General features: G+C 38.3%; 1 protein-coding gene across 1 annotated transcript in view; it reads left to right on the top strand.

Annotated features, from left to right (window-relative positions):
* hhip (hedgehog interacting protein) overlaps window positions 1-11,974 on the top strand; it is a 33,363-nt gene extending 21,389 nt beyond the window's left edge. The window contains exons 11-13 of the mRNA XM_058784545.1: window positions 979-1,063; window positions 9,294-9,442; window positions 9,534-11,974. Coding sequence (XP_058640528.1) covers window positions 979-1,063; window positions 9,294-9,442; window positions 9,534-9,730 — 431 coding nt within the window. The 3' untranslated portion in view covers window positions 9,731-11,974. The remainder of the gene's footprint in view (window positions 1-978; window positions 1,064-9,293; window positions 9,443-9,533) is intronic.
* Window positions 11,975-20,947: the final 8,973 nt, after the last annotated feature.

Genomic DNA, 20,947 nt, shown 5'->3' with positions numbered 1-20,947 from the left:
TCAAATACATGCTGCCTTGGTGAGCATAACAGGCATCTGAACATTTGAACAGTAGTGTAACTACAGGCATTTCTCAAAAGGACTAATGCAAAAACAAAACAAAAAAAGAAAACAAAGGATTTGTTTAGTTTAGACAAGGTCTAATGAAATGATCATTTTACATTAGAATGTGTATACTGTAGTCACAGGAAGGAGAAAAAACTGGCTCCCGAATCCAAGAATCATCTGAATGATACAAAACAGAAAGAAAACCAATCCCTTGTCCCACCTCCCATTTTCAAATATCTTTCCTCCAAGGAACATTTTGCCATGACACAGTACTCCTTTAGTTTCCTGACAGATTACTTCCTCTTTTTTGCTGTTAAGAGACGGTACAATTGGAAATCAAAGGTCAGCGCAATCCGTCAGCATATAGGGTTTACATGTGCAATCTCCTCCATTTCCTTAGTTGTTCTTTCAACATTGATAACAACTGATTTCTGGCTTACTGGAATAGTAATGGGGGTGATTTTTATGTGAACCTGACGCCAGCCCCTCCGACAGCGCCTTGCCAAAGCAAAGTTATGCCCACTCACTGCTGCTAGGCTGTACTCTCTGCCACCATGTAATATCCCCACAGCTCAGTGCATCACAGGGAACATAAACTCTCGAATCCAAACACCAGGTCAAGTGTGACAAAGAATAAATCTCGTGCTTTGCCAAGAGTGGGCCTCTGTGAGGGAGAGATAGCATTTGTTGCTGATTTGTAAGAGGGATTCAGTGGAAGGCTGTACTGGAGACCCACATGGCAGGCTCTTGACACATGTTTACAATCTGTGCACAGTGCTGCAAGCTTGCTCCTCATTAAATTACTTGCATGACGATTTAATGAGCCCCTCTCGAAACCCTCTCATGCACCAGTGTCAAGTGCAACGAGTAGGAAGGAAGGAAGGTGAGAGAAGACAAATGAAAGACCTACATGTTTTCTATCCTCTGCAGGTGAGGTCTACATCCTCGCTTCCAGCAAAAGCACGGCGATACAGTCGCACAACGGAAAACTCTACAAGTTGATGGACCCTAAAAGGTGCGTTGAGCTTCGAATACACAGAGCAGCATATTGTATACAACGGAGTTTATGCAACAGCCTCTCTGTTTTTCCGTTTTCATTGCTCGCATGTGAAATATGTGATGTTACTGCTGAGCAATGCTAATATTGAAACTCACGTAATTAATTCCATTTTTATTCCGCTTTACAAAACATCCCCCGGTATTCTTCTTACGTGCTATGGTTTGAACATCTGCGTGGTTAGTTCATACCAAGAGAGAGAAGGTTTATTTTGAAGAATGTTACAACTGGATTTGTTCATGCAATGAAAATCAATGGGGTCCAAAACAACATTCGTTGACTCTCGTTGTGTGGACAAAAACACTAAGACTTTTACAATATAGCTTTCTTTTGTGGGTGAGTTAATGATGACAGAATGTTCATTTGTGGGTGAATTATCCCATTAAAGCACTACTCGTTTTCGCTCACAGACACGCACAAGGACTCTAGCTTCCCTTAAACAAATCATCACACAACTGCCGGTCTCAGCCAACACAAACCTCGGCCATAATTGGAGAGTAAGCATACCATTTCCAAATGTTAGTGTAACGTGTTTCTAACACCAACACAGTCAAGGTGGCTCGGACACAGCGCTGGTTAACTAGCAAGCCTGTGTGGTCGTCAGTTGGGTGTTTTCCTTGCTTTGACAGGACTTACACACCTGTCTTCAACAGAGGGACCTTGAGTACATTCATATGCTGGCGAATCTGCAGCCGAACAAAATTGATCCAATTGACATACATGTGCACCAGTTCACGGCGAGAGATTCGGCACATGTGAATGGAGTTTGTTAAAGGATTTAATCATTTCTGTATGCTAGTGGGCTTTTTTCAATATGGCGTAATTTAACCCGTGTGTTTTACACCACTAAAAGCCACTTTTACGATAGATCTTGAAAATATGTCGTTCTCACCAAGCCAAGTACATATGAAAGGCATATCATCTATTAGAAATGAGCATATGAATTCCCACGTAACAACTGCCAAAAGTGTTTGCATTTTTAATAGATCAAATATATCATTTCCAGAAAAAAGGGATATTACAATAGGCACAGGCAGATCTGTCAAGTCTCTAATTCAAACCAATCCCTCATGAAACTTGTTTTTGTACTTTCTACGCCATTCAAAGTCCTTTTACTGGACCCTTTTAGACCATGAGAGCTATATAAATTACCCTCAATTATTAGGTGAAATGATTCAAAACTTTATTATTGACATGCTAAATTATTCAGATCCTAACCAATTCTATAATTTTGCTGAAGTACAAATGAAAATGACACTTAAAATGTGCTTATTTAGTCTGTGATATGTCAAAGCATCTCACATTTTAATAAATCCACCTTGCAATAGTATCAACTCTTAGTTGTACTACTCAATGGTCGTATGCCTCTGAGGAATTGCATTTCATGGAAAAATGTCTCCATATTCTGAATAAAAAAAAACATTTATAATATGCATCCTCATTTAAGTGAGGACTTAAGGCTGTGAAAACGAAAACTACAAGCATTCCAGGGAAAAGTTCAAAACAAGTGATTATCTGAGAGGTTCAATTATCTGGATGTTGAAGCCACCCAGACTCTGGCTACAGTAGGTTGTTCCTCAAAACTCTCCATTCAAACAAGAAGCAGAAAGTCTTATGATCACTTTGAAAAGCTTCAAAGTTCAATTTCTAAGAATTACATAGAGGTGCACCAGTCAATTATAAGATAAGAGTTCTTTGTAACACTGATAGGTATATGGGACCACGAGACGGCACATCTGAAGTTTGCCTTAGTAGTGGCCCTGTTGCAGTTGTGCTCCAGATAAGGCCTAGATTCAAAGCAATATGTGTGGTGCAAATCTAACACTGCCCATATCTTAGTGTAGGCTATACCTGCAGTGAAGTGTGTTGGTGAACACATAATGGGGGCTGTGTTTCATCAACAGGAAATGGCTATCTTGTTAGAATAAAAAAGAATATGTATCAACACTATTTTCAGAAATTCCAGTTAAAAAGTTGTCAGTGCCCTATAATGACCTAGTTTAAAGGCCTGTTCACACCAAGGACGATAACTATAAAGATAACGATAAAGATATAGTTCTAAAAATCATTCTCAATATTAAAGAATAGCAGAGTTCACACTACAACTATAACGATAAAGGCACAGAGAAACAATATTTTTTTTCCAGCTGATGAACGATACAAACATTGACAGCCAATCAGAATCCATCCCGCTGTAACCAGCTCAAGAATTTAAAGACGAGCATGCGCTTAGAATAAACAGACGATATCGTTCGCTGCTGTGGATGCTAATATCGTTATCTTTATAGTTATCTTTATCGTTATCGTTATCGAACGGGCTTAAGTCTGATCTCAAGTCAAACATTTTTTTCAGTCCATACTGAAACCTGGAGCAAATCTATCTGTCTGGAAGAATGAGTCAATATCACATTTAATAAATAAATAGACATTGTCATTACTGTTAAAAGTGATTTTTAAAAATACAAAAAAATATGTATTGAATCAGTATGCAAACTATGAAATGCAGATATCACTGAAACCAATATTTGTATGTAGGATTTCAGCAAGGATTGAGAGAAAATTGCTTGAAGGTCTGAATATTTTTGTGAGGCACTGTATACCCAGGTGACGACAGTGCCACCCAAGTCTAATGCTATTAATTACCACAGATGTTTCCATGAGTCTCCTAAACAAGGCCCCTCAAACTTACTTTATTTATGTTTTCTGGCATTGCCGCTTTTTTCCAAAGAACAATTCTTTCCACCATTGATTGGAGTTGTTTAGTCTGTTGGACCTGTGGTGTTGGGTTCACTGTTTTATATATCATGTCACTTTTTGTGGTCTAATTACCAAATAAAAGAGGTGATGTAACCTTTCTGAGTGACTAGCACTGTCAAGTGGGGTGGTCCAACATTTAAATTTCTAGTATCTACATTTACATCTTTTCTGCACCTTTTAACCTTTGCGTTCTGGCTAGGGCTGAGGGCTTCAAAATACCTACTTTGTGTTTGGAATATGATCTGCCACATTGCGTTTTTGGGTTGTGAAACTGTGGGGTAGGGCAGAAAGCATAAAATATATAATAGAATATCATATCAAATGAAAGTCAAATGTTTGAGATATTGCAGTAAACCTCACTGGGATGACTGCACCCATCTGAGTTTGTTTTGCAGTCTGTTAATGTAGAATAATAAATAAGCCACCACACACTGAAATGTACACGTATCGAAGTCCAATGTGGACAAGAGAGAGACTGTAGGATTGTTTATTGGCTGGTGGCAATAACTGAGAACATGCCAGTAAGTGAACTATTTATGATTTGGTTTTTCTGTAATACTAAATACAAACTGACGCACATCCTCAGTTTTATTCAGTTTTTTTAATGGTCCAATATATGCAATGTTGAAATGTTTGTTATCTCAGTAGGCATACTCCCTGTAAGCAAAATTTAGCCCAGCAAACAAATTTTACCCCATGTAAGCTACCAGAAATGAGAACTTCACAGCAATTCTTTTGGCAGATACAGTCTGTTCTGATGGCTGAATGACAACATCTCAACATTTCAGTAGAAACCAAGGAATGTTTGAAGAACACATCTCATTGTTTCGTCACCAAAAAAGATGTTGAGTTTTGGCTGGGTGTTACTTGAGTGATTTCTGAAATGACCTTTATTCATTTTAGAACCACAGATCTGAGGATATGTCAGAAAGAAAACAAATATAAGTATATCTCCCATGACTTTGGATTTTGTTGTCTGAATGTGTCAAATAGGTTCTTTAGATGCACTTTTCTGTAGCAATATAGAGGTAACAAATTCCTCTAGGCTTAAGTGTGTGTGTCAAGAGCAGGATATACAAACACTTTAAAAAGTGCTCACATTCTCCTGGTCCCCATCTCTCACAGTCTCCTTTATTTCACGGTCTCTCCTAAATCTCTCCTGCTCACAACTGTGTTCCTCCCCTTGACAAAGACCCTTAGGGGTGGTACTGAATGGCCTACAGCTACAATACACAGTAAATTTTTTGATACAATGTAACCACAAAGAGGTACTAACAAAAGAGAGAGATGACAAAAAGGACAGAGGAGTCACACAGAGTGCCTTGATGAAGGCTTTTTTATGCTGTGTTCGTTGAACACCCCTCAGCCCTTCAGTCCTCTACCCGTGTGCTTGCTTTCATCAAGTAACTCAACTTGTTGGCTTTGATAGTAAGAAACAGTTAAGCCAAGAGATATTAAACTGTCTCCTGAAGAAAAGCTCAGAGCTACTGGAGTCATTACCCATTCTGCAATTCCACAGAAAGCGCCACAGATTTCCACAGAATTGGACCACCCATCATTCACCAAGTAGTACAAGTCCCCCACCCCATTTATGAAATATTTTGGCTTAATAATTTTGTTTTCGACTAGCAATAAGTGTCTAGTACTGTTTAATACATCTAAATCGATTCCACAGAATTCCACACATTTACAGCATTAAAAACACCCAAAACGTCAATTTCTCAATTCCAGTGTAGATGATTTCTGCCTAGGTAGATAGTGTAGAACGGGAACTGGGATCATGGCTGGCATATTGTGCCAAACAGTCCTTGGATGGACAAAAAGAGAAGTTGTGCAGCTGATGTGTTCAACCTCCCATTCAAGCTACAGGACAGTCTTAAACTAATAAGCTGGGGCGTTCTTTTAATTTATCAGTCTGTGTTTTATGCAAGTGGCCTCACAGAGCTGATACATTCCCACAGTGCCTGTTGACCCAGCTGTCTTTGTCAAGTGCCACGGCAGCAGGTGTTGTTTTCACGGCCACCCTGCCAGTAATACAAACTGTTTAGTAGCGCCGCTGACCCCGACGTCATTAACAGTGTTAGTCCAATCCTCTGGGGAGCGCCTCTTTCTCTTCTTTCCCTCCCTCCCTCTTTTTCTTTTTCACTATCCATCTCTATTTCTTTCTCTTCCTCATCTTTTCTGTCTCTCTCTGTTTTTTAACATCGTAACAGCCTGTCACAACAACACAAAAAAAAAAAAAAAGTGTGGATGAGAGACAAGGGAGACCTGATATGGGTGCTGAAAGTGGTTGAGGGGAGCATGGGAACTGCACCCCCAATAGACCCCCCCAGCACATCCTGCCACAATTCCCTTGTTACCACCCTATTCCTGCCATCAGTCACTGAAGCTGTCAGTGGTACTCAGAGGTCCAACATCCCACTCTCTCACATAGACACTCCCAAGGCTGGTTCATACAATGCTGACAAGCACCGACATCTAACGATTGTTGGGTTTAATCAATCAGTTTGTTAAACCTGATGGCATCTGTTTTTACCAAATTAACATCAGTTGGTCCGTTTTTTTTTTTTTTTTACAAATTCCAACAAACACTGACATAATAAGACTTAATTTCAAACCCTTGTCATAACTGAGAGGTAAGCATTCCTGCCAGCTCTATAGAAACAACTGTGCATAGCTCGCCTCCCCTGAACCCATTCAGTTTTAACAGACCCCTAAAGCATGTGATGGGTTTGGTGGGGGGTAATTGAGAATGAATGGGGGAAAGTCACATGAGAGGAGGCAGTGCCTCACGATATGATTGGATATGACTGGTTATGATCAGCTGTGATTGGTTCATACGATAAATCTCATGTTTGTGTGTGCTCCGCATTCGCAAATCAGTGGCGTTATATAATGGGGTCACATATAATATAATGGCGTTAATGGGAAGACTAATAAAAAAGTAAGTGAACAACTCACACATATGGATCACCACTTTGTCAAAATCAAACTTCAAATGGCCTGAAAAAAAGATCTGTAGGTTTTTTGTTTTTTTAGTGAGCAAACTGCTTGTTGAAATGAAAGGTACATCTCCGCATCTGTGACCAGTGTTTATCCAGCTCTGATGATTGACGATCCGAAAATAAGTGTATTATTAAAATGAACAGCTGAACATCAGTTCATAAATAAAATATATTGTTTAAATTGTTACTTCCTTGAGTAATTATTTTGGAATAAATGTAAAAGGTAACACTTTTTAATGGTGAGCATTCTGTTAATAACTTTGCACCTACATGTCAACAAACTCTCATTAGAGTATTAGTAGACTATCTGCTAATTCTTCATTGTGATGGTGTCTCAACAGACATTCTGCTGACTATAAGTAACTTTGCAAGTATATGTCAACTTAATCTAACCCTAACCCTACCACTCTACTAATAGTCTACTAACACTCTAGTGAGACTTAGTAGATATGTTGGTGCAACGTTACTTATAGTCAACAGAATGTGTTAAAGGGACCATCAAAATGAAGTGTATAAAGCCTAAAAAATAAAAAAATAAAGCCTCCTCATTTCAGAACACCACTGCACCCCACTAAAATACTACAGATGTGTAATATTTATTCCATATTTTATAGTCACAATTAAACGCAAGTAGTGATAGATAATTTCTTCTACATTATGACATACATCAGAATTAAAAAAGCAGGGCGGAGACTTGGTTTTGTCCATCAGATGTTGATTGGATGCAGACTAAGTGATTGGATAATCCAACTAATTACAATAAATTATAATAAAAATAAAAAAAAGATATGAGTCAATAAAAGACAAATGCAAGCATTAATTGTTCATAATAAGAGCAATGATATGCATTTAGGAAATTAGAAGCTAACCAGATGCAGTTAAATTTGCCTGTAGACCAGTAGATTGGTAATGAGATGGCAACTGAAATGTTGATATTTATTAGCCATTAGCAAAAAAAATAAATAAATAAATAAAAAATTCATTATTTCATGCTATCGCTTGTGCCTAGTGTTGCCTAAGCCCACACTATACACACTTCATAAAAATGGCTTACTTGCCTACTTACTAGTCTCTGCACATTAAACGTAAGTATTTTAACATAGGAAAAATGACACACTTCAGCTTTAAACGCTCAGATTCCACCTCCATTCTTTCCACAGCCCTCATCGTTAAGCACAGAATCATTGGCCACCTAACTTTCCCATACGCCACCTTTAGTGAGATACACAGGATGTGAACTCACCAAGAGCTCTCCAGCCTGTTTCCCATACAGTTACTGCTTCACTGGAGTCCAATTACAGTGTGCGTGTGTTTGTGTGTGTGCTGGCCTGTTGGGTATGTCAACAGCCCTGCTGCTCACTAATAGACAGCCTCGAAGAGATTTGCCTGGCTCATTAAGCAGTGTGTTTAGCTGAGTGAGGCATAAGAATGTTTAGAGAGCTGAACTTCAGGACAGGTTCATCACAAACCACTTAGTTTGACACTGAGGTTTTGCATTTGAAATCCATTATGCACAAAAGTATTATTGTTTCCACATTTTGCCACACAGCGCCCGAATTCTGATGTGTTATTGCAGGAATTATGCACAAACTGTTCATAGTGCAGGAAATTCCCACACACTTGAATGTAGGTGTGGTGTGATGTAAGGGTGTAGGTGAGAATTAAGTAATTAAACTAATGAAAACTAATGAAATCAGTAATTCTGTCTTTCTGTCTATATTCATATAAAAAGTATAATCTTTTTGACATTTACAGAACTTTTGCAATAGATGAGCTGCCAATTGAAACCAAAATAAATTTGTTGCCTATAATTAACTACTTTTAATTTTAAATTAATGTTAATATTAAAGAAACATGTAAAATCTTAAATATCGGTATGTTACTGATATATTGTGCATCTGATATATTAATATATTGTGATATACTGATATATTGTGCATCTTTATCTTTACGAATAAAGTCTCCACTCCATTGCTGCATCTCATTTCAAAGGCAGCATTGTATTTGTCGATCTCAAATTGAGATAATCTCAGTTAAGAAAAGTAACCAATAGATGGCAAAGAAAGAAATTACAGTATTTTACACCTCACAAGGAATAAGTCAGTTTTATTATGGTTACTTTTCTTAAATAATGCGTCCTTGATGATACATGCAGCCTACAAATGTGACCTCCGGATGACGCAGCCTCTAAAATGAGACGCAGCTCATATTTCAAAAGTTAGCGTGACCATCCCATGATAGAACGACTCTTTGTCTCTAAACAATTTTTCCAAATGTAAGCTTGTTTATGAAACACTTCCCTGATTAATACACGTTTGCATGCTTGGCAAGTGTTTAGTTCGTGATCTGCAAGGGAAAATATGTCCGAGTGTAGGGTGAGAAAAGCAAACCTTTAGTTGACCATCAATGCTCTGTGACTCATGCAGGCCACAGGTCCCTAAGGAGTGCAGACGGCCAGTAGAGGATCCAGAGATGCTAAGCACCGCTTGCTCTCGTGAATGCAAGAACGGCCACTGTACACCGACTGGCAAGTGCTGCTGCAGTTCTGGCTGGGATGGCCCCTTCTGCTTACGAGGTACAGAGCTAATCAGAGCAATTTATCTGTGTCAAAGTTGGTCAATAAACTTCCAACCTTTTTTAATGGCTTCTATGTTTGTCATTCACAGCCAAATGTGAACCGGCCTGTCGCAACGGCGGGGTCTGCGTGGAGCCCAGCAAGTGTCTCTGCAAGGAAGGTTTCTCTGGCAGCCAGTGCGAGAAAGGAGAGCGAGGGACACGAGGGGACGGTGAGAAAGACAGCATCCTGGAGCATATCATTGACATGACATCTTACCTGCTGGACCTCACCAGTTATATTGTATAAAAAGCAGGGCAGGATGATAACATGCTCTTCACCGGTTGGCAGACTAAACGTTAAGGAGGCCTTTCAAGAGTTTGCCTTCAGGACACCATCCCCAATCTCCAACTGCCCCTCACCTGATCCTCCTCTCCCACCACTGTTTCATGAGCCACAGGCTTTGATCTCCATGCTCCCCTACACCATCTGCACTCCCACCCCTATGCACAAATACACACAGAAAACAATAACAGGGTGGCCAATGGAACCTCAAGGCGCATAGCTGAAGGGGTCGCATGTTGGAGGTCCCACGCAGGGCTCCCCGGTTTTTACTGCTGGTATGGTGTGTAAAGTCTGGTCCGCTTTAAAGTCAAGTGTCCCTGCAGGTGGACTCGCAAAGCACTGGAAGCCCCACATGAGACCAACTCGGATGTTCGGTCCAATCCCAACATGGGCACCGGTTTGTACTACAGGACTAATTGGGATTTTAGGGAGTCAAGAATAGCAACACTCATTTAGGAAAGTCAGATGGACAGTCTTCCAAACTGAACTGCACCATTAAGAAAATCACTGCCTTGGATTCACAAGTTGTTTGAAGAACGGAGGAAAAGTAGCTGTCAATTCAGCCGCAAAACCATACAACAGACTTAGTCTTATCCAGCAGGTCTGTGTATAACTGGAGAATCATTATGATGGGACTAGATGCCAGTTTACATGCAGTTTAGAAACGGATCTGCTCAAATGTCATCCGTATAATTGCTGAAACGCTCAATGAGGATCCAGCAGAGTCAGTGTCCCATTGACGTTTCATGTAGATGAAAACGTCAAGTGAAATGTAAATCTATAAGAATGTTTTGGACAGTCACTTTGATTACGTTAATTTAATACATTAGTTGGAGATGACTGGTTAAGAGGTAACTGCTCCGGTTAAAGTTGCAGTATCAGCTATATTATTTTCCAATAGTTGTTCATGACCATGCACGCTGCTTTCATTGCAAATTGTATATCTTATCATATTTTAAAATGTTCATGTATCTTCTTTCTGTGTGATATCAAGCACAGAAGCTTGTTTTTTCTTCATATGGAAAACCCTCGTAAGGTGATTTTAGAAAATGCTACAATCTTTTAACAGATTCTTTGACTCACAATGGGAAGCTTCATTTTTAATGTTCTCCATATTTTATTTTTTTTCTAAACACCAAACCATATTCAGTTTTGTCATAACAAAAGGGAACAAGACTGGTGACTGGTGTACATTTCATATAGTACAGATACGTACTACTTAGATTTGCCATTGTTTTAATAGAGGAGGGTTTATTTTTTTAAGGAATAATATATGGGAGAGGAGCAGTTTTGCATTAAGCCTGTAAATTCATTTTATGTATTTTACTAGATACTTACACAGTTCTGTTGACGATACAACATCTATAAAAGTCTAATTTAAAGCTATAACATTGTTTTCATACTACAAGAGTGCTTTGACAGAAAAAAAAAATTAAACATAGATCTTTCCTTTTGAATATTTGATGTTTCTCTAAAACAAGGCTCAAGCTATAATTTTAGAGCCAGTTTTATTTTCCCCCGACCTACTCATGAATGACTAGAAGAGGATGTTAAATATAGTCTATGATGTCATCAAGACCCCATAGTATCCTGTCCAAAACTGATGCTTTATGAAGTGAATTGTTGTTGGTTGAGCGCTATCCAGTAGACGAATTAGCAAAATGCACTCCAACTCAAATAGAATTTTTCCCATACTTCATTAAATGGGAACACATTCTGTTCAACTTTAGAATTTAGAAATTTGTAATCAGTGAGGTCATAATTATTACCCAGCTTTCATCGAGCCTGTTTTTGATGTGATTCTTGTCATTGAAAAGTTACAGTCCCCTCTGAGATCGACAGGTGTATTATATATAATCACTTATTCCTCCCGAAGACAAGTACATCAACAACAACCTTTCTATTCAGTGCATTTTAACATTCTTTGTTACATGTAAGGAATCCATGCTGTAAATCTACTCTATAATTTTAGCACTTAATGTGAAACCTGCATTGGAGCTGCTGGGAAGGTGTCATGTGAATAGAGTAACCCTGATTCTTTTATTATTTAAGTAGTTACGCCTTAAAGTTATTTAAGTTGTCTACAATGTTTTTACTGTTGTATGTGAAGAAATATGGTCATTTATTGTAAATAACTAGGTTTATCTTGGGTTCTTCTCAGAAATATCAATATGTTTATTAAAGTGTATAGCATGTTTGAGAACTTAATGAATGACTCCTTTACATTATTTTTCTCTAAAATTTGATCTGAAATGTGATGTAACTCACCATGAGTGTTTTTCATAAATGTTTTACTACATGAATCTATATTATATCAGCTTATAGTGTCTATATGGTTTCACAAACATGCATATTTTTTGTTTTCCTGGTTAAACTAAGGAAAAAGGAGAATATTTTGCAGTAAAAACAAGGTATTAGATTTTACATTAAATTTGTTTAGTGCTGGGAAGTGTCTTAATTTTTTCCATTTCCATTTTCTTCTTTCATTATGGTACTGTGGACAGAAAGGTGCATTGAGAGGTTGCCAAAGAGGTCCACATGACTCTTAAGGTTCTTGCACACTGAGTCTGAAATTTCCGTATGCGTTTTTTTCTTATTTTTTCTTATTTTATTATGCGAAAACGCAGAAAATCGAACCTGATCCGAATTGTTTTTATGACAGCCGAAAGTTTCGGAGGAAGTGTTTAAACGTGATCGACACAACGTGAGGTTGTATTTATTTTTTATCGTGAAAATTTCGGACTCCTTGTGCAATGACCTTTAGTCCATCATTTTCCAGTGTTCATCCATTGTGGAATGTCAATAAGTGACTTTTGTCACACTATAAGTCGCACTTATGAAAGTAATGTCTTTAAATAAGGGTTTTATATGGAATGCCCACAACAACAGCAAAAGAACGTTCACTCTGAAAATGCCCGTTTGGTACCGTCTTCTGCAAACCTTTACTGGAAACTTAACAAACAGAGCGGTGTAGGTTGATAGCGTTATTAAATTCCATCTCCAAACATCAATCAGGTTGAGTGGTCGTTATAATAATGAATGAGGACCACCCACATCACCATAGTCACCCCAATGTATTTAGAGTAACGCAATACTAAGTTGTCTGTGCATTATTCGGAGCCAATCAAAATTGTGTTGGGGAACTGGGCCGATAGCGGTGTATTTGAGTTTATATACTATCTGTGGCATGAATCATTACTTTTCATTTGGAATGGTTTTCTTTCTCTTCCCCAAAGGGCCTTTGCCTGGCTATATTTCATAAACAGTGTAACCCGGCACTCAGCATAAACATGACGAGTCTGTATACTAAATATTTGCGAAACTCTGATGGTTGGAAAACTCGCTTATAATATCATATACACAGAATAAAGACTTATCGGGCAGATAATGGGTTTAGATAAGAGAATGACAAGAGATAGAGACGTACTTTATCTATACTGGATATATACTGGATCAGTGAACTTCCATGAACACCATACTTAATCTATTAAACAGAACACGCACATCTACTTTTATCACACCCACGCTTTAGCAGAATATTCTATTACCTCATATATTTATGTGACTGAGTCAGTGAGGACTACTGCTGAAGTGTGTGTGGTCATGACTGAGGAAGTCTGAGTCCCTCAGAACCTCACTGATGAAGCTATGCATCATAGCGCACCCTCAAAATTAGAGCGAACATGCATTGGAAGTCTTCTTTAAATCACCTCCTTAAAGTTCAAACCAAAATGAAAATTCTGTTGTTGATTAGTCATGTCATTCCAAATGTATACAGTGGGGGGAAAAAATTATTTGATCCCCTGCTGATTTTGTACATTTGCCCACTGACAAAGAAATGGTCAGTCTATAATTTTAATGGTAGGTTTATTTTAACAGTGAAAGACAGAATAACAACAAATAAAATCCAGAAAAACGCATTTCAAAAAAGTTATAAATTGATTTGCATTTTAATGAGTGAAAAAAGTATTTGACCCCTTCACAAACCATGACTTAGTACTTGTTGGCAATCACAGAGGTCAGTCGTTTCTTGTAGTTGGCCACCAGGTTTGCACACATCTCAGGAGGGATTTTGTCCCTCTCTTCTTTGCAGATCCTCTCCAAGTCATTAAGGTTTCGAGGCTGACGTTTGGCAACTCGAACCTTCAGCTTCAGCTCCCTTGTCTTGAGCCACTCCTTTGTTGCCTTGGCTGTGTTCTGGGTCATTGTCATGCTGGAATACCCATCCACGACCCATTTTCAATGCTCTGGCTGGCTTCAATGCCCTGGCCCTGACGGTGCATGGTACCATTTTCCCCACTGTATGATTTGCTTTCTTTTGTGGAATACAAAAGTAGGTATTAAATGAATGTTTCTGCTGTATTTGTTCGTGCAGTGAGTACAATGGGGTCCACCACCAAAAAGCACATGAAGTAATTTATAAAACATTAGTAGTGTAATTAAAGTAGTACTATGCTGAACAGAGCAAAATTTAAGCGATAATTTTCTTTCCAATCATCAAACCCAAATCAAATATGGCATTAAGAGACCTTAGTCAGGGTAGTGTCATTTAATTTGATAGGAATGAAAATGAGGCTGTGAGGGAAAGAAGTACACACTGTACTTCTGTACACACTGTTTAACAACATAATGATTGTTCGGCTGATGAAACATTTTTGTAAGTTGTTGAAATTACTATCATCTTTTATACTTTTATACAGTGTGTGCTATTGTAAAGACTGTAAGTCTATCCCTCACATCCTCTTTTAATATGGTGTCAAATCTATGGTGAAATGTTGATAAAAATCAAACCTCATTTGTTCTTGAGTGAGCATAACGTTACATCAAATACGGTATACCGTATCAGATACGCTATTAAACTTTGAATTTAAACCACTGGAGTTGTCTGGATTTTTTTTAGGCAACCCTTGTGTCCTTTTTGAATCTTAAAGCTTTTGGACTCCATTGACTTTCATTATATGGAAAAAACAGCTGAAAAATTCTACAAATATCTTCTGTCGTGTTCCACAGAAGAAAAAAAAAAAGAGTTTGGAATGACACGAGGGTAAGTTAATAAGAAATTGACAGATTTTAGTGAACTATCCCTTTAAACTTAAGGAAACGAAATTGAAATCAGCACACAAGGTAGTGTTATACCCTACAGGTCAACAGGTCCATGCTATCTTCCAGGCTTTACCTCTAGTAGAACTAATCTCTCTTTGTCAAGCACTCTAGCATATTGCATATGGCAGATTAGCTTAAAAGAGAAACTCTCTCCAAGGCCTTGGATCTTCAGTCCTGACTCGCATCCATGAAATGATGCAATTATGGTTCCTACTGGGGCCCAATCTGTCATGTAAACACACACCCAGCCCCATCCAAGGGCAAGGACTGGAGATTGGCAGGGGGAGACAGGTAGATGTCAGGATGAGAGAATGATAGAAGGGGGATGGGTGTGGAGGACTTCGGTTCGCATGCCAATTTGGTGTTTACGTGTGGTATTTTAGATGCAGGATGTGAATGCAAACATGAGTGAATGTGTGTGGCACTGCACTCATGTGGTTGTGCAATGAGACACTTTGTCTTTTTTGTCCATCTTCCTGTACCGCGATCCTTAGCGGGGCTTAGTAAACAATTGGTATCAACAGAATGGGACCACCTAGGTAAAAGTTTCCATGTTGAGGCCTTTTTTCAAACTGTGGCCGCAAATTTTCCCAAACACATTAAAACAAGCTATGCAAATGTTTTATGATGGTACTTGCGTAGTGTATTGTTATATTAACCTGAGCAAACGGTCATTCATCTTGGCAAACTCGCTGTGTTTCTGCACTTCAGATCTGTGAGGCCCCTTGAGCTTACCTAACTAAAAAGTCAACAGGCTACATCAAAAGCCACAGTCCAGCTTTCTGCAGTATGATCAAAGGAGATGAATGGGCTTTGGCTTAAAGATGTGCACCAAAGACCTTGCAAGGTCATCTGTAAAAGTGGATAAAGGAAATTCTCCTCACGTTTACATATTCTGCCACCAGTGAAGTGATAAAACGTTCATGTAAGACCAGTAAAAATGGCACTGAGCATATTGTACATAAACTCCGTATTTTGAATACTGTACATTTCCGATACTTCTATCAAGTGTACTTTAACTTAAAGGCCTATTTCACCCAAAACTGACAATTCTAACATAATGTACTCACCCACTTTTTTGTGTGTGGAAAACAAAAGATAATTATTTGAAGAATGTTTTTACTGTTTTTGCCCATACAATGGAAGTCAGTGGAGTCTAAAACAACACTCTACCCCACTGATATTTTTAAATATCTTCTTTTGTGCTCTGCAGAGCAAATAAATACATGCATGTTTGAGTTAACTATCCCTAAGTGCATTCCAATCATGCATTTTATTAGCCTATATTTATCACTATAGACCATGACATACTCATAGATCGATTACAAAACTATACAGGTATTCAAGAGCAGGCTTTAAGATGGTTTAGATCCTACCTATCCGATCGCTACCACTTTGTTTTTTAAAAGGGGAATCATCTCAATTATCACCAGTAAAGTATGGAGTACCACAAGGATCTGTCCTAGGTCCTCTGCTATTTTCAATATACATGTTGCCCCTTGGTGATATTATTAGAAAATACGGGATTAGTTTTCATTATGCTGATGATACTCAACTATATATCTCAACAAGACCAGATGAAACTTCTGAACTATCTAAGCTAATAGATTGTGTTAAAAATGTAAAAGATTGGATGACCAATAATTTCCTCCTATTAAATTCGGATAAGACCGAGATATTACTTATTGGACCAAAAAAACAGTACTCAGAATCTCTTGGATTACAATTTGCAACTAGACGGATGTACTGTTACGTCCTCTAAAGTCAAAAATCTGGGTGTTATATTAGACAGCAAATCATATTTCCCATGTTACAAAAACAGCATTCTTCCGTCTTAGAAACATTGCCAAGCTTCGAAACATGCTATCTGTTTCAGATGCAGAAAAGCTAGTTCATGCATTCATGACCTCTAGACAGGACTATTGTAATGCACTGTTAGGTGGTTGTCCTGCATCTTCAATAAACAAGCTATAGATAATCCAAAATGCAGCGGCTAGAGTCCTTACCAGGTCAAGAAAATAAGATCATATTACCCCAATTTTACAGTCTCTGCACTGGCTACCTATTAAGTTCCAGATCAGTCACAAAATATTATTACTTGCCTATAAGGCACTAAATGGTTTATCTCCTGCGTACCTAACTAGTCTTCTACCACGCTACAATCCAACCCGCTCCCTAAGGTCGCAAAACTCTGGACTTTTGGTAGTACCTAGGATAGCAAAGTCCACTAAAGGAGGTAGAGCTTTTTCACATTTGGCACCCAAACTCTGAAATAGCCTTCCTGATAACATTTGGGGTTCAGACACAGTCTCTCTGTTAAAAATCTAGATTAAAGACACATCTCTTTAGCCAAGCATTCACATAATGCATCTTATAATCTTGTACTGCATTTATATCTGCTCAAATGTACATTATAATTCTTTAGCTTGGGTTGAACAAATCATTTTTGCTTGACTAGAACAGCAGCTACGCTAATTATGTCTCTGTTTGTTTCTCTAACTAGGAATTACTGAAGCGTCAGTCTGGATCCAACCCTTAAGAAGATCTGAGATGACCAAACACCTGAGAAGAGATGATGGCAACCCCTCAGAGGACCACGGAGGATGCCAACCCTCAGACAACATACAGAATTACCAAGTTAAGTCTGTCATAACTTAAATATATTGGGTTTCTGCTGTATGTATGTGTATATATATGTATATATATGTGTATGTGTGCGTATGTGTATATATATATATGTATATATATATAGTAGAAACTTAATTTCCTGTGAAGCTGCTTCGCAACGATTGTATCGTTGAATTGAATTGAATATATGTTATAATGTCATTTATTCCTGTGGTGTCAAAGCTGAATTTTCAGCAGCCATTACTCCAGTCTTCAGTGTCACATGATCCTTCAGAAATATTTTTAATAGTCGGGCTTGTAACCTGAAGGTTGCCGGTTCGATTCTAGCGCCAGCAGGAATTGAAGGTGGGGATTGTGAATGAACAGCACTCTCTCCACCTTCGATACCACGACTAAGGTGCCCTTGAGCAAGGCATCGAACCCCTAATTGCTCCCCGGGCGCTCGAGCAAGGCTGCCCACTGCTACGGGTGGGTGTTCACTGTGTATGTGTGCATTTGTTCACTACTCACTGCTGTGTGTGTGCACTTGGATGGGTTAAATGCAGAGCACCAATTTCGAGTATGAGTCACCATACTTGACAATACGTCATGACTTAACTTAACTGAAGAAACATTTATTTTTATTAGCAATGTTGAAACGTGTTGTGCTGCTTCATATTTTTGTGGAAACTGTGATGCGATTGAAAAAAGAAAATTCAAAAGAACAGCTTTTATTTGAGAATTAATAACAGTATTAATTGTTTTCAAACAATAAATATTAAACCAAACTTTGAATGATAGTGCATATAAAGGATTCTTTGGATTCACTAAACCAACAAAATCAAGATTGTACCGAACTAACAACTCAAAAAAGAAAATCCACTTTAAATCCTCAGACTGGTAAATTTAGACACAGACGTGGTAGTATAACTGTTTTTGTGTTATATTCCTCGCAATAGAACTTAATCAGCACAGTATGTGCTTATGACTCAAGCTCTCTGTGTTTACAATGGCTCTTTTGTGTATCAGTTGGTTAATGAGGCCAGGCATAGCTGGACCATGATGTGCGTGATGATTTCTTGTGTTGCTGTTGTCTGTGTAAGTTGCCTTACTGTCTGTCAACTCCCTGAGAATCTGGAGTTTACAAGCTGCATCGTGAATCTGAAGGGATAACAGTCAAAACTGACAGCCCACACACGCTCCTGATAAACATGTACTTGTGCACGCAGAGAAATACACAAACACACTCATCCTTAATGGGAAACATCCTGATCTGACCATGGTCTTGTCCACCCTGAACCAGATGTGCATGCCGAAAATAAATTAATCATCCTAACGTAACCTGCATCATTTAATATCATAAGAATCCAGTGTTTCTTGTATATTGACATTGTTATCTGTATCTGTGGTGAGTGGTGAGAGGCAATGTGCTCTGGGTTTATGATTTTTTTTTAGCAAATTAAGTTTCAAGGCTTTCAACAAGCTAGACGATGAAAAATATTTAGGCCTAAATTTAATATTTATATATTTGAATTGCATATACAATTCCCATACAAATGGATTACACAGTTTCAACATAAACTAATTAACTTCAACGTGATGCATATTTGTCAATCTTGCAGAAATGAAACAGAAAAGTGTTTTTGTTTCTTTCGAATGTTACTAATTTTTATTTAGTTAATTGAATGTCTCAAAAAGCTGAGACATTCTGTGGCACCTGCAGCTATATGCTCTGTGAGCACGACCTGATAAAAGTTTTCCATATGAATAGTTCTCAGCAGTTATTATGTGTGTCTTCTATTACTGTTGACTGATGACTATCATTTGTTAATTACATTAATAAAACACAATGTGATAGGTAGCAAATTTAATTTACTCTTATTTTATGGCGAGATTTTGCGACTCTTCCAGCCATAACTGTATCCGTTTGCGCAATTTTTTTCTCAAACCAGTTCAGCGAAAATCCTGCCCAGCAGCTAATTTCATTGGTTAAGGTTAGGGTGAGGGGTATGGTTTGGGGCTGTGTTTGGTGTAGGCATTCATCACTGTGATAGACATGACCAATGAAATGTTTAGCATCAGCTGCGTGTGTGGAGCTTGCGCGGAACTGGTTTGGGAAAAGCAACTGAGAACGATGGAGGCTACACAGTTGCGGGTCCCACGTGTTTATTTCCCATGTACATATAATGTGAGCAGTCAAGTCGCAGCTCAACAATTGGACCGTATAGTGTGAGCACATAAATCCTGAGCTTTGGATTTACTTGTACAGTGAGAGTTGGTAACAAAAACGTTGTTGAAATAGCAGAGTGTATGCCCGGCTTTAGATACTGCACTGCCGTCTATCAGCATGATTCAGCATGATCACGTACAAAACAATTCATTATCTTATCTGTCCACAAAGTAATTTGTGTATGCTGTACCGATGTTTTTGCACATGATTTATCTTTGTTGGTCCTCATGTCTTCTGGCTTCAGACCATTTCTGCTTCTTCACTCCTACATGTGATTCTCCAGTTGTCTCTCCTGGGAAAGCACAATAATAAGTTTGTTTCATTGTTTAATATTCTCTCTATACGCTACTAGTGTACTAGTGTATTGAGGCGGCCGTGGCAGCCAGTGAATGAAGGGATTCTCTCCTAAGTTTAGTGAAACTCCCCACCTAAAATGAATATAAGTACAGAATTCATCTCGGTGAGAGTAAACTCTTCAAAAAAATACAGTTTATTTCTTAATGTGTAAAACCTTTTTAAATTAGAGGTGCGTTCACGCCGTATTGTAAAAGTCATATTGTAAAAAGCGTTCACATCCTTGTAGAACTCATAATTACAACTTGTGAACTGGGAGTTTTCTGAGAGCTAAGACTTGTACCAACTGACCACCTCAGATTCATTAGGCGCTATGTTTATGTGAACAGCTCCAAGCAGAACGTCACATGTTGTCATCTGGAAATCACAGTAATTACAATATGGCATGAATGCAGCATAGCACAAATTAAACTACTGAATGCACCTTTCATTAGATATTTAGTATTATTTATTTTGCTTTATTTCTACCTTTACAGCTTATTTCTTGTCTGAATTTCAAAGGAGGCATTGCCTTTTGCTTCACTGAACAAACCTCACTTCTTATGCATAAAACTCATTCTTGCTATTTATTTTTTTTTAAGAATCCAGTCGTACAGTTTTAACAAATAACTGGGAGTGAAAGAGTGATCACCAGTGCCAAAATATACATTTATGCTCAAGAATAATTCCTATTTAGACCTGGCTAATTCAAAAGATCTCTTTGCATTGAGACACATATTTGAGTGTGTTGATGTTAAAATAAGTGCTACATGGAGTGAGATAGAGGCTCCCTCTGGTGAATCTCTTCTCATTATCACAGTGTGAAGAGCATAAAATTATTACCCTTTATTGTTTTTTTTATGAACACATCTGAATAAGCTGAATGGCATGTAGCTGGCAGAATAACC

This window comes from Onychostoma macrolepis, chromosome 01, assembly GCF_012432095.1.
Source record: "Onychostoma macrolepis isolate SWU-2019 chromosome 01, ASM1243209v1, whole genome shotgun sequence".
Lineage (NCBI taxonomy): Eukaryota > Metazoa > Chordata > Actinopteri > Cypriniformes > Cyprinidae > Onychostoma > Onychostoma macrolepis.
The sequence above is the reverse complement of the archived record's forward strand: the minus strand, read 5'-3'. Positions and strand labels throughout refer to the sequence as shown.